Raw genomic sequence first — 14,673 nt, 5'->3', positions numbered from 1 at the left:
CTGCAGTGGATTAAGGCCCGTGGTCATTATAATAAGACAGATGAAATTTCATGAAAGTAAAATAAATTAAATTTTGAAACTCCATTTCAAAAAAGGAAATGAAATGAAAATTAATGGAATGAAATTTCAAAATTTCATGAAACTGAGTGACATTTTGAAATTTCCTGAAATGAAATTAATATAATGAAATAAAATTTAATTAAATGAAATAAAATGAAACAATGAAATGAAGCTTGATGAAATGAAATGAAATGACATGTCAAAATTTCACTCATAATGAAATTAATATAACGAAATAAAATTTAATTAAATGAAATAAAATGAAACAATGAAATGAAGCTTGATGAAATGAAACGAAATGACATGTCAACATTTCACTCATTTCACGAGATGTCGTTGAACGGGATGAAGTGGAATAAACATTATCTGTTACGACCCAAGTTCCCCACAAGCCCCACCAGATGGCTTGCGCCGTCCTGTTTTTCCGCGCATCGCTGCCCGCGCACCTTTCTGGACGCGCTCGCTGCCCGTAGCGCCGCGCGCCCTCTCGCGAGACCGAGGCCCGGGGCGCTTATAAAGGCTGCGCGCGAGAGCGGCGGCCCTTCCGGCCCGGCGCGTGGACAAGATGGTGGGTGCGGAGGCCTCGGGCCTCGCCGCGCATCCCGCGGGCATCGCCGCCATCCCGGCCCCGCCCGCCGCGCGGCCCCGCGCCCGCCGCCCCCGGCACCTGCGCGACGCCGTGCGGGGCTCATCTCGAGGCGCGGGCGAGGCGTTGCGCGGGGAGGCCGGGCGGGCCAGTGCGGTGCCGGGCGGGGCGCGGGGTTTGGGTGGTGCGGGCTGCCGTGGGGGCATTTGGGGCTCTTTTTTCTAGGAGGGGGGCGGCTGATGTGTGGTCATGGCCTTTTTGGGGTTTTAAACTTCGCTTAGGGTAACTCGTGCCGAGTATCTTCTTTCTTGAATAGAGCCGTGTTTATTTTTAGTTCCGTGTACAGCTGCACGGTGTTTTTCTTCAGTTTGCGTGTGAGATAGGATGGGTAAATCTTTCTTTGGGCTCAGAGTTCTCCGGATGGAACCCAGTCTGTATTGTCTCTCGGGTTGCAGGGGGAGGCTGCAGGGGTGGTACTCGAGGAGAAAATCTTGGGAAAAAATACTGCACATCCACCCAGAGCGACTGGCGCAAAGGCGGGTGTTGAGATGCTGCTTTACTGCAGTTGTTCAAACTGAAATTGTTTCTGTCAGGCTTATTTTGGTCTCGATTCATTGAAAAATGTGACGCCGTCTGTGCTGCATTTTCTAGACTGGTGGGGTGGACTGAACTTGTGGTGGCACGCTGTGACCAAATTACCGCTTCTGCAGTTCCCTGGCTAGAGTGGGACTTGGTGGCATTTTAGAATGAGCGTGGAAGGGGCATTAATGAAATTTGAGCAGTACATAGTTATTGCATGGGGATTATGTTCCTGTACCATAATGGAATTCAGAAGCCCCGCAGGTGATAGTGGGAATTTCTGGAACGCAGAATACCTTGGATATATGTGATGTTCGTGTTCTCAGGCAAGGACCGAGCTAGCCTTGGTCCCCGAGTGGGCATAAGCAAGTCTCTGTAGCAAGCACCAAGTGTCGGTTTTCTCTCCACAGTCTCACCGCAAGTTCTCGGCCCCGAGGCACGGCTCCCTGGGCTTCCTGCCCCGCAAGCGCAGCAGCAGGCACAGGGGCAAGGTCAAGAGCTTTCCCAAAGATGACCCCAGCAAGCCTGTCCATCTCACCGCCTTCCTGGGCTACAAAGCTGGCATGACCCACATTGTCCGGGAAGTGGACAGGCCTGGATCTAGTATGTATTAATATTCCTCTTAGAACAGGAGGTGGGTTTGGTCAGGAATGGTGACAGGTGGCCCCTTCAGCAGCAGCTGAAGGGATTTTAGTCCTAGCTTGCCTTCACCCTGTTCAAGTGGGTGGTGTGTTTCTGCTGTAACCACTGGTTTGGTTTAGCTGCACAGAAACAGGCTCCTTGGGATGGATCTTCTGGATGGAGGGACATCAGTCAGCTGCTTTCAGTGTTTATTTGGAGATTATCCAGTCCTGGATGTATTATTTGTTGCCATCCAGCTTGGCTGACCTTTCTCCTGAGCCAGCCTCAAAGTTTTGCAAGGCATTAAATTAAGACTACAGAGTTGCTGGCTTTACCCTGCATCATCTGTGTGAAAAGAGCTTGAGTCATTTAACCTTTCACGCGGAGGACTTGGGAGTAAGAAAAAACAGGTGGTTTTAAGAGAGTTGCTGCTGGAATTAATTGTGCCGTATTTCTGTTTCCATTCAGAGGTGAACAAGAAGGAGGTGGTGGAGGCAGTCACTATTATAGAGACTCCTCCCATGGTCATCGTGGGCATTGTGGGATACGTGCAGACTCCTCGCGGTCTCCGTAGCTTCAAGACCATCTTCGCGGAGCACATCAGCGATGAGTGCAAGCGCCGCTTCTACAAGAACTGGTGAGAGAGCAGGGCCTCGCCTGGTCCCAGGCCACGGCTCGTGCTGTTACTGTTGGGTTGCAGTGATCCTAGCGTGGCTTTTTAGCCATTCGTGTTTAGCTTTGACAGACTGGCCTAAGAATGGGATAGGCTGTAGGAATGGCTCCGTGAGGGTGGCAGCACAACTTTAGGTAGTGCTGGTGTGAGTGTGGTGGCTTTGGGTTTGCCGGAGAGCTCCCTAACAGGCTACACGTGATGATACTTCGACGGGCGGACATAAGGAAATCGCCTCTGGCGCTTGTTGTTGAGTGTCGAGTCCTGACTGTAGCCCTGTTTTCTCAGGAAAGGGGAAGACAAGTGTCACTTGTGATTGCCATTCCAGGCGTTGTTGTTGTGATTGAAAGTGTGCATTTGCCCAAGTGTGGCTCCAGCATGTCTGGAGCTTCCAGCCTGTTTATGAACTTGGCAGGCTGAAAAGACGTCAGAGTGAAGTAATAAAGTTCTCAAGGGTGTTTTAGTAACCACTTTGCTGTTGGGCACACAAGGGGGGGAAATTAGGGTATTTTGAAGTAGATCACAGTCATCTCACAATTGCTTTAAAGATCGGGTTTTTTCCTGTTAATTGTTTGACATCTCCTTACAGTCTTTTGTTTTCTGTAGCGTGAAATTTAATGTGCTTTGGAATTCACGGCAGCTCCGCTCAGCTTTGGCAATCTGGCCACTGTCTGATGAGCTCCAGGCTCCGCTTGCCAGTGGAAAAGAGTCATTAGAAGCTGGCAATGAGCCAAAGCCAACTGAGGTGGCAACTCCTTCCGCTCACCCCAGTTCCCTGGGGATTGATGAAGGGCTTAGCCAAACCTTGTCTCTGCTCTGCTCCTGAAGGCACAAGTCCAAGAAGAAGGCCTTCACCAAATACTGCAAGAAGTGGCAAGATGAGGATGGCAAAAAGCAGTTGGAGAAAGATTTCAATAGCATGAAGAAGTACTGCCAGGTTATTAGAGTCATGGCTCACACTCAGGTAAGTACCTGTGGGCTCAGGTATGCTGGAAACTGCTGAGAGAGCAGGCTTGAAACTTGATCCATCTCTGTAGGGAGATTTCTACCCTCCCCTGCAGCTTGATGCTGTCTGTTCAGCACATTACACATTCATTCTCTGCAGAGCTGTGCTCACAGGATAGTTGAAGAGCCTTGGCAACCACTGGCTGGTTTTGAAGGAGCGACCAAAAGAGACTGAGCTGTAGTAGGAGCTTTTTGGGCTCAGTCCTTTGCTTATACTGTGTAGACCTAGACTCTCAATTTCAGCTACAAATAAAACCAGACTGAACATTGAACCGAGGGGTTTGTGTGCTCAGCATCATTTCAGGCTGCGTTCTGTTGGGATTGTGAGCAGTCAGACTTTTGGCAGCTTCTCTTGCTCAGCTGGAGGAGGTGTTCTGCTGAGTGATGTGGTGTCTCCCCAGCTGTCAGTGCTCTGACTAAATTTCTTGAGAGATGGATTAAATCTTTTCAGCTGGTTCTCAGTGCAGTAAGATGGCTAATTTTAGTCTAATTAATTTCCTGTAGCAGACAGTAGAGGTAGTGTTGCAACCTCTATTGATTCTCTCAACGGTTCCCTCTACTAAATACAATAGAACTGCAAATGTGATCCTTCCCTCTACTAAATACAATAGAACTGCAAATGTGATCCAACCCAAAGTGGCCTTAAGTGTGGCAGGCTTTATCAAAAAGTTTGGGTTGGAAGGGACCTTAAGGATCATCCAGTTCCAACTCCCATGTTATGGGCAGGGACACCTTCCACTATACCACGTTGCTCAGGCCCCTGTCAAACCTGACTGAGCAGTTGTAGTGGTGGGGGGGACATCCAGAGCTTTTCTGAGCAAGCCATGCCAGTGACTCACAACCCTCATAATTTTTAAATCCCCTCCTTTTCAGTTTAAAACTATTGCCCCTTGTTTCTTTTTATTCCTCATTGGAATTTTGCTGATGGGTGGCATGCAACTTCCAGGTGCAGTGACTTGCAAGCCACTATACAACTTCCCCCTTACTGTAGGGCCTTCTTTTAAGTTCTATATTTTGGAAGAGGATACTAGAAAAATAGATTATGCCAGGGCTAAAAGGTTGTTGGGCTTATTAATACAGGGTCCATTTCAGAAGAGCAGGAGCTGAATGTCATGTTTTCTGTGTTCTAGATGCGTTTGCTCCCCCTGAGACAGAAGAAGTCTCACCTGATGGAGATCCAGGTGAATGGTGGCACTGTTGCTGAGAAAGTGGATTGGGCCCGGGAGAAGCTTGAACAGCAGGTGCCTGTATCAACGGTCTTTGGCCAGGATGAGATGATAGATGTCATTGGAGTCACCAAGGGCAAGGGATATAAAGGTAAACACACAGAAATCCTTCTCTGCGGTAGGATACAGTTTTTAATTAAATCCTAGCGCTGAATTTTCACAAGTGCATGTGCCAAGAGCTGCGTAGGTAAATCCATACTGCTGTCACAGTTCAATGATGAGACCATGGAATGAGCGCTGGGCACAGCGCCTGAGATCCGTGAGGAGTCATTCCATGCTGCCTTCCTTCTGAGAACACAGCCAGGGAGGGAGCTTCACCAGGAAATACTGATTCCGGGGATGCTTGGTCTGTGCTGCCCTTTTGTTGCCTGGGGACTGCAGCTTGAAAAGGTGGCTTAAACTGTGATTGAAGACTTCAGTGACAGCTCAGTTTGACAGCAGACTGCTTTGGTCCCTTGCAGGTGTCACCAGCCGCTGGCACACCAAGAAGCTGCCGCGCAAGACTCACCGGGGCCTGCGCAAGGTGGCCTGCATTGGCGCCTGGCACCCTGCCCGCGTGGCCTTCTCCGTGGCCCGTGCGGGCCAGAAGGGCTACCACCACCGCACTGAGATCAACAAGAAGGTTGGTGTCTCTCGGCTGCTAGGAAGGAACGAGAGCTGCCTGACCTCACTTGCTCTGTGACCGTGAACAGAGCGGGGAGTTTTGCTTGGGGTGTTTTGCTGTGTTAGAATGTTGTCTTGGGGATAGTGGTGATGGTTAGTTATGTTGGGTAACTGAAATTATTGCATGGCCACGTGTTTCCCAAGCGCAGCAGACTGTTTTCTGAGGCTTTGTAAAATTCCTTACATTTTATCTGATGACAGGCTTTTTTTCCTGCCTTTTGCTAAGTAAAATTTCTTTTATGTTTTTAGATTTACAAGATTGGCCAAGGTTACCAAATCAAGGATGGAAAGCTGATCAAAAACAATGCATCAACTGATTATGACTTGTCTGACAAGAGCATTAACCCTCTGGTGAGTTGCTGCAGCTCTGTGCCAAGAGTCTGCTTGTAAGCTGCAATCCTAAGAGGCAAGTGGGCCCTGGTATAAGTCACAAAATGATTAAATGAAGAGCTCTTAAATAAGTTAGCTGCTGTTGGAAGATGGTGGTGTTTAGTCAGCCTCATTATTGACTTGTGTAACATGGAAATTGAATTTGTTATGTGGCAGTAGGACATGTTGCAAACCTTGAATGGTACTTGTACAAAGAATAACTTAGCAAGATGAGCTTTTGCTGTTTTGTCAGCCTCTTCTGCTGTTCTGAATAAAAGCCTTATAGCAACAAGTAAATGGCTGCATCAAGAAACTTGACCAGTGAGAGGCAATACTGGAAACAGGATTTCAGTGGATGTGGGAATGGCCAAGGCCCGGAAATGGTGTGGATCTGTAGGCAGATGTGATTACTGGTCCTGCTTGGTACAGAGCATTGAGTGTTCTCTCCTTGCTCAGGGAGGCTTTGTCCACTACGGTGAGGTGACCAATGACTTCATCATGGTGAAGGGCTGTGTTGTGGGGACCAAGAAAAGGGTCCTGACCCTGCGCAAGGTGAGTAGTGGGCTGGAACGGTTGGAGGGAGCTGTGCTGCCTCTGGTGCAGGTGCGGTGTGTGCTGTCCTGAGAATCATGGGGCGTGCTAGAAAGAAAAGCCTTAAACCCACCTTGTGGTATTGGCCGTGGGAGTGGTACAAGGTCATTTCTGCAGGTGTAATGATGGAATGGACATGGTTTTGGCTTGAGAAATCTTGTGATCAGAAGGACACTGGCAGAGTGGGGCTTGTGCTGCAGGGAGCTGTCCAGTCTTCAGCCTGGGAGCCTGGATGTGCACCTGGGGAGGCTGAACCTGCACCTGGGAGGTGCAGGGTAAATGGCTTATGGTCATGTGTTCCTTGCACATGGTAGCAGCTGAAGTCTGAGGTCAGAGGGACCGAGGAGGCATTAGCCATGGAGGGGACAAGAAGTAGCTGGTGTACTGGAGGCTAGAAGGGCTGCATACTCACCTGGCTTCTCTCTGTTTAGTCCCTGCTTGTGCAGACCAAGCGCCGGGCCCTGGAGAAGATTGACTTGAAGTTCATTGACACAACCTCTAAATTTGGTCATGGCCGCTTCCAGACAGCTGAGGAGAAGAAGGCTTTCATGGTAAGGGCTCTTGCTGGCACATTTATTGTGTACCACTGTGGTGTCTTTGAGCTCATAGCAGCTGATAGCTTGGCCTTTGGGCTGTCATGTGGCCAGAGTTCCTGTGAACACAAACTTCTCTTGAGAGGCCTCCTGCCAACTTGGTTGTAACTGCAGGGGCCCTGGGGTCTCACTTCCCCAGTGACAGCTTTCTGTCTGCGGGGTGATACCATGTTAGGGCACAGGTTAAGTGTTAAAGCAAAGAACAAGCACTGCTCTATTTCCCCTAAGAGCAGCTTGGGAGGAGGGTGCTCACAGTGGTGGCATTCCCAGTTTGCCACTTTGCTGGAGAAAGCAGAGGGATTTCTATGAAGGTCCTGGCAGGGTCAGAGCAGTGCTGTGCTTGGGGCCGAGCAGGAGCTTCCCCACCAGGTGGCACCAGCGTTGCTGCTCAGGCGCATCCGGAGTCACCCGACCAGCCCAGTGCGGCTGCGCCAGGTTCAGCTTTTCCAAAAGCCTCTGGCTGTGGCCATGGGACATGGGGTTTCCAGTGGGTTGCAACATGGAGGGCTTTTTTTGCCTTTGTTTCTTTACAGCTTTTGTGGTTGGGACGTTAAGGCTTTTGTGCAGACTGCTGTTTACATGGCTTGTTTTTTGTGTGTTTTTTTCAGGGACCACTCAAGAAAGATCGCATTGCAAAAGAGGAGGCAGCCTAATGGGTGGAATGGTCCTATGGCCTGTGTGCTCTCAGACCAAAAAATAAATATTTTAAAGAAATTAACTTTGCCTCTTGGTATATATATCACTGTGTCGAGCCTGGTACTCTGACTGCAGATTCTACATGTGGATCAAACGAAAGAACCATGTAAAGTTTTAGCTCATGAGCATCTGCCTTATAGCAGCAGGGTTGCTCTAAAAAAAATTAAGCTGCTGTTGCTGGTTTTACAGAGCAGAGCTTGTGGATCAGAGCAGGATGTGTCTGGTGGTGTGAAATAGTGAAGCAGCAGGGGCCCTAAATGTGTTTGCAATTGCTGAGGTATTTGTCCACCTGTCAAGCCCCAGCTGGGTGGGCGGAGAGCTTTGAGTCAAATGGGTTTTAAAATAAACCAGACGTTCAAACCACTAAATTTTAGGTAGCTGGCGAGTGCTGGTTGTTGCCATGGAAACCTCCCAGTGTCTGTATGGCAGGGGCTGTAGCGTGCACACTTTGCAAATGCAGTTTGTTGCTATCCCTGAGAGCAGCAGAAAGCAGCAGGTATCCTGAAAAATCCAGCCTTACAGCAGCTGGATTTTTCTGAGTTGCATGTAGCTTCCCTGCTGAAAGGTGGCAGGAAGCAGGCCTGCCTGGGTGGGAAGGGGGGAAATCTGCATCCCACTCTCTGAAGAGGTGGGAGGGCTGTGAGTGCCGCTGGTATGGTGTTACTGCCTGGCCTAAAATACCCTGCTGGCTCCTGGGGAGATGGTTTGCTGTGTCCTTCGCTGACCATAAGTGGAGACGTGGCAGCAATTGAAGCAGTAACTCCAGACCTTCACACCAAAGTGTAGCACTGCCCTGAAACACCTGGGTTGGCCCTATTTGCTCTTATCTAGAGTGGAGACAGGTGGGATGTAGAGATTTTTTCATGTGGTGGTGAATGAGAGCCTTCTAAGAGTTGAAAGGTGGCAAGAAGGAGGAAAAACATTTACCTTGTTTCCCTAGAAACCAGACTGGGTGACTGAAAGAGCTGCCTGACTCACTGTCAGCTTCATTTAACACGTGAACCTGCTGGCTGATTTCAGCCAAGTGAAATAAGAGAGGAAATAATAAATATTTTTTTTCCCTTCTCTCAGGTCTCACATTGGCAGGTAGGTGGAGACAAATTAGTATTCCTCTGATGCAGAAAAGTGGAATTCCCAACCTCTGTCCAGCCTGAGCCTGCAGTTTTATGGGTAGCTCTGAGGAGTGAGGCTTTTTTTCCTCCACCTTGTTAGCCTTAGGTGGGATTTTCACTTTTTAAAGCTGGTATGTACTGGCTGACATGGGAGGGCATGGCTCTGAGCCAACCCTGCCTTCTGTCTCACCAGTCAGATGCATCCAAGGGAATTGGGATTATCAGGATAAATGGCTGTGCTGGGGGTGAGCATCCATGACTGTGGACTACCTTGATGAAAATTTCTAAAAGCACCCAATTTTACCATGCCTTGTGGTGGGAGCTCTGGGATGTTGCTGATTCTAAGTGGCAATGATAGCAGAGGGAATTTTTAGTCAAATTGGCACCTAAGTAGGTGGAAGCAGTCCTGGACGAATGTCATTGTTGAAGATGCTCGGCGTGTGTCTGGCAGGAGGAGTTACTTTGTCTTGGAATCCAGTGCCAGACTTGGGTTTGTTTATTTTTGAAGCGATTGTTGCTGACTGATAAAACAGCGGATGATGAGGGGGAAAAAAACCCACAAAAGCGGTTTCCTGGAATCCTAGGGACATCCAGCGTCAGGAGGTGGCGCTCCTTCCTCTGTAGACACTTGTCGCCTCGGACTTGCTGGTGGGACTGGCCTGGAGAAAAACCCTGCTTAGCTGGGGCATCCAGCCTGTGTGAGACCTCTCAGCCCTGCTTAGGGCTCCCTGGAGCCCCACGATAATACCCGGCTCCCTTGCTGGGCAGCTCCTGGGAACCTGCTGTGGGAGGTCCCTGCCAAGCCATGTGCCTGGAGAGTGAAGCCATGGGATGCCAAGCTGGCTTTGGCAAAGCCTCCCACTCCTAAAACCTGGCTCCACCCTGCAACTCTCATCTCCCAGCCTTCCTGCTCCTGCAAAGTGTGCATCCTCTATTTTGGGGACAGTCCCCAATGCAACAGGCTGCAGATCACACGTTGGTCCAGCAGCTGCTGAGACCCAACATTTTTAGGGTGAGTTACATTTATTTTTAAGTACTTTGAGTTTTTCTTTTTGGCACTGTCACCTCATATCCCACAGCTCCACGAATGCTGTGGTGGTGCTTCTTGACTGCATCTTCCCTGCTCCAAAATGTCCAACAACATCCCAGTCCAGTCAGAAAAGATCCTACACCCTGGTGATGCTCAGACCAACCCGAGAGCCACAGGAGGACAGGGACAGCCCTGGCCCTGCTGAAATAACAGCAAAAGCCGTGGGAACGTGCCCTGTCCCAGCTGGTGGTGGGAGGGCTGCGGCTGGGAAGCGGGACTGGGTTTCACCCCCAGCACGCGGTGCTCCCCAGCTGCCAGCGGTGCAGGGCTGGGACCCGGCGCTCCCGGCTGGGGGGCCGCTTTTCCAGCAGCATCTGGCCCCAGCCAGCGCTGCTGCCTCTTTTCCTTGCCGAAGATGAAACGAGATGCAGCTGCGATGCTGGAGCGGAGACCTTAGAAGTGTGTAAGGATGCCTGGGGGGGCAAAAAAAATTGGGTTCAAGTTGGAGGTCTTGGCTCCCCCAGTCAGCTTCACAAGTGGCCCAGCTGACACCCTGTCTTCCCACCCTGGCCCCTGCCTTTGATCCCAGTGACAAGCAGCGAGCTTCAAGTATGCTCGATGGGGGAGAAGGGCTGACGAAGGTGCCCCGGGGGAGCCGCGGCCGGGTTCACGCACCACAGCAGCTCTTCTGCCAGAGCAGCTCCGCTGCGCTGTTCCGAGGGCGGCGTGCGTTTGATTTGCAGCCCCCCCCGGCCTGAGGACTCCTTTTGTACCTGACAACTCGCTGGCTTCTCACCAACCCTTAGAAGTGCCTGTGGGACCTGGGGGCATGGATGTGGTGGGGAGTGGCTCCCCACAGAGGCACTCCCAGCGTGGGCCCAGGGGGTGGCAGGCAGCCCTGCTCCAGGACTGCAGCTCCCTGTGCCAAAAAGCAAAGCCAAAGCTGAAGTTTCCCCATTCCCATGGCCACCAGGGCCTTCTTGCCATGGAGATGTCAGTAGTCCTGGTGCAGCACTGCTCCCTGGCTGGGCATGAGACTTACAGGAGTCCACGTGAGTTTTGGGAAGTCTTTTCATTCCTTCCCTCAGCACGGTTCTGGAGAATCACATGTTTCTGTGGCAACCAATGGGCGCATGTAGGAAGACTAAATTTATCTTCCACAAGCTCCCAACTTCCCCAAAACTGTGTGGGGCTGTCCTCCCTCCCTGGTAGGGACAGCTCCTGTGCCAGGGTCCCCTGGATGCCCAGGTGCCACCCAGCTCCCTACAAGCCCCAAAGCACTCCGATGTCAGGCAGCATTCTTGGTAGCATGCGTGGCATCAAATTCAAACCCAAGGATTGAATCAGGGAAAGACTTATACCTAGATCTGGCTTGGACATCTAAGGGATACCTCTCTGAGACTGTCCACTGGGCTCAGGCATCACTTCACACCCAAATGCCACATCACAGGGCTTTTAAAACATGTATTTCTTAACTTCTTTATTGACACCAGTGGCGGTAGAGACTGAATTAAGTCAACAGGGGCCGTTGCTGCTGGGCACAGCCGTGCAGGCAGTCAGTGAGAGAAGCTACCCCCACATGCATCATTCCACAGGATAATTCCCCCTCACCTTTGTGGCTGGAGCTGTCTGCTGTGTGCTCTGCTCCTCTCTGCCACTGTGTTCAAGGGGTAGATGGAAACCAAAGCTCATTATTCCCCTTGGGAATCAGCCAGCAGCCTGGGCTCTGGCAGGCCAGGTCGGCAAGGAGCTGTTGATGGCAGAGGTATTTATAATCTTTGTTTGGTTCCAGCAAGGCTGGACGCCCACTCCCGCTTCCCTTCATACAATAAGATCAAACAGCTCCGGGACATTTCCTTGCTTCTTGCAGATGAAATTCTTGCATCTGCCGACCTGCTCCGCCCTGCCTGGGACCGCAGCCTCTTCCTTCACTCAAAGACCTGTAGGGTTGCTGCTGCTGTTTTTTCTGCCCCTAAACTAGCGATTTGCTAATTTTTCCCACTTCATTCTCCACCATTTTCAGAGCTTATGGGTGAGGGGTAGAGGACTTGGACTGTGGCACCTTCCCCACCTCAGCTTCGTTCCCTCTCCCACTTCTGAAGGATCTCAGCTGTGCTTGATGTGTCACATGTGGACTTTGCCCATGGATGTCACAGCAACTGGAGCAGGAAAGCAGGAGTTGGCACCTTACCCAAGGGCAAGGTGCCTGGCAGGAGTTTGTATCTGTCCCGCACATCCATCCTCTTCTTTGGTGCCTGGCTCTGGTGACAAGCAGGGATAAGGAGAGGATGAGGTTCGAGGAAGGCAGTACACCTGTGCTGGGCAGGTTGTCTGCATCACAGATGATGTGGAGGCAGGATGTACGTCCTTGTTACTGGAACCTCTTGCTGCTGGCCTCATTCCAGCCCAAGGCCCTCACCATGCCTGTGTTGGAGATCTCATCTGACCCTTCTACCAAAGGCCATTTTGTTCTAGGGATCCCTCCCAGGGGCTCAGCAATGGAAGACCCCCACCACCACCACTGCAGCCAGAGATGCAGGAGAGACAGCATATGCAGCATCCCGAGGGAGGTGGCACTGAACACTGACAAAGGCTGACTGTCCCCCAGGCTCTGCTTGAGGCAGAGTGGAATCATCCCCTGGCACGCAGCCACTGGTAAATACCAGCCCAGATTCACCTGCCTCCTCTCCAAGAGGGGTTTTCCTGCCGGGCAGGAGCAGGCCCCAGGGATTTCAGCCAGCTGATGGAAGCTGTGGCTGACCACACCCCAAGCCATGCTGTGCTGTCCTGTCCATGTCCCAAGGAGGTTTCCATTCCCTTCTCCAAGCAGGAGCCTTCCCAAGTGTCCCCAGTATTGAGGGGCTGCTGGGCAGGAGACACAGCTGCTTTTCATGTCCCCCCTCATAGCACAGCTCGTGCTCAATCTTTCAGCAGATCCCTGTGATCTAGGGGTGAATTATGGGTGTCAGGTTTGGGGCAGCCAAGAGGGGATTTTGGAGGGGGGAGGTAGCAGGGAGCAGCACGTGCGAGTGGCTGGGGAAGGACAAAGTAGGGTGGTCCATAGCTGGATTTTGGTACCTTTACAGCATCTCCTCCTGGAGCATGCCGGGGTTTCAGGCTGAGCTTGGAGGCCCAAAATGCATGTCACCCCTACTTTGAGCGTTTGGCATCCCTTCTTCTTCAACCCAAGCCTTCATCCAAAAGGAAACCTTCAGTACTGTCCCCCCATGCCTTCCTGCTCCTCCTCCTTGCCCCCAGGGTGCTGAGCTGGGTCTCTGCGGTGCGGAGCACGGGATGTGTGCCAGAGGAAGCAGTGGAGACGGCGGCGGGGCAGGGACCCAGGTGTGAACCCACACAGGTAGCGGGGCTGTGACTCAGCCATCCGAAAAAAAGCGCCGTGGTTCCCCAGCTGTTGGCACGGCCGAGGCCAGGAGGGCTCCAGGGGGGAAACCAGACACGCCACCGGCTTCACTGCTCACCAGCCTTTTGCTCCAGCGGCCGTGCCTGGCTGCCCTGGGGCTGCTGGAGTGCAGGAGCACTGAGCTTTCAAATTTAGTGCTTTTCATTTCCATGGGAAAAAGCACCTCTTTCCCCTGGAGACCCAAGAGACACACGTACCCCAAAGATTTTCCACCTCTGGGTCCAGCCTAGTGTTCAAATCTGATGGGGTCCAACCACAGAGACCCTTTCTCCTTGCAGGCAACCTTTCCTCTTCTCTTTCTCTGCAAAGAGTTAAATCTCTCTCCAATTCAGCACCTTTTCCCCTCCCTCCTGCCCCCGGGATAATGTTTAACCGAGCTCATTGCTAATTAAATATCGATGACCTCAGGCAGGTTTTGTTATCGTCTGGAAACACCTGATGCATGTGTCACCAGAAAGAGTTTTTCTTGTCTCAAGTACACCGGCAATCCTTGAACTCATGTTGGCTTTCCCCTTCCCACCCCGCCGGCTGCCCCTGCCCATGGGCACCACCGAGGCTTTGCTGGCAACCAAGCGCTCCGACTCGTGAGGGCTTGTTGTAGCCACTCCTAATTGCAGGGGACAGACACGGTGGGAAGGAAAGTTTTATTCCTCCTTTCCTTTCCCAAAGCATTGCTACCCACCATCCACAGATGAACAAGCTCGGCTTGAACTTGGTGGACTTTCGTCTTCTGGTCTGAGTCTGTTCTTTCCTACCTCCTGTGAGCATGGGGATGACCCATCTTGGGGTTTGGCTCTCTGAAATATCTCCTGGGATTTCCCAGGGGAGCAGCAAAGTCCCACAAGGAAAGAATTTCTTCTTCTCCTGTCCTCGAGGGTAGACTTGGATCCACACTGCCAGAATGAGCAGGCAGGTGCCAAAACCCTTAAAGGTTGCAATGGAGAATGGGATAGAAAATAAAGGGAGCAAAAGAGAAAGACGGTGATAAAAGGGAGGCTGTGAAGGGGTTAGAGATGTTCTGGGAAGGGGTTGTGAGTACATTTTAGGCAAGATGGACTTTTACAGGGCAGAGCCATATTCTAGATGGGTTTGGGACCACTGTCCCCCGGAGCTGGATGTGTGGAAATAGAAGGGACTCCTCAGAACTGCACAGCAGCTGGGGTTTCCTGCCAGGTCCACCAGCCTTGTGAACAGCCTCTGAACCTTTCTGCTCAAGGAGGTCTCTCAGCCCTACAAAAATTCTCAAGTCTGGTTTTCTTTGTGGCGAGTAGCAGAGGCTTCGATGACATCATTTTCACACTCCATGGTATAAATAGCCATCCTGAAAAACAAAGGAAAACTCCCCATGAAGACCATGTAAGGCAGAGCTACAGTTGCAGCATTTATTTATTCGCTCACAGTAGCTATTTCCTGCCTCTGTTGGTCAGAGACCTCCTGTGTTGGCCAAAAAT

General features: G+C 51.2%; 1 protein-coding gene and 1 non-coding gene across 2 annotated transcripts; both read left to right on the top strand.

Annotated features, from left to right (window-relative positions):
* The first annotated feature begins 519 nt into the window (after positions 1–519).
* Positions 520–7,681, top strand: RPL3 (ribosomal protein L3). Its single transcript, XM_068191253.1, has 10 exons — positions 520–628; positions 1,636–1,828; positions 2,315–2,483; positions 3,345–3,480; positions 4,652–4,838; positions 5,209–5,369; positions 5,660–5,761; positions 6,236–6,331; positions 6,802–6,921; positions 7,572–7,681. The coding sequence occupies exons 1-10, from the start codon at positions 626–628 to the stop codon at positions 7,614–7,616; spliced, it is 1,212 nt and encodes a 403-aa protein (XP_068047354.1). The 5' UTR covers positions 520–625; the 3' UTR covers positions 7,617–7,681.
* Positions 4,954–5,046, top strand: LOC137475067 (small nucleolar RNA U83B). Its single transcript, XR_010999682.1, has one exon. It is a non-coding gene; the product is annotated as a small nucleolar RNA U83B (small nucleolar RNA).
* Positions 7,682–14,673: the final 6,992 nt, after the last annotated feature.

The sequence above is a fragment of the Anomalospiza imberbis genome, chromosome 5 (assembly GCF_031753505.1).
Source record: "Anomalospiza imberbis isolate Cuckoo-Finch-1a 21T00152 chromosome 5, ASM3175350v1, whole genome shotgun sequence".
Taxonomy (NCBI): domain Eukaryota; kingdom Metazoa; phylum Chordata; class Aves; order Passeriformes; family Viduidae; genus Anomalospiza; species Anomalospiza imberbis.
Note: the sequence above shows the minus strand (reverse complement) of the source record. Positions and strands in the feature narration are given on the sequence as shown.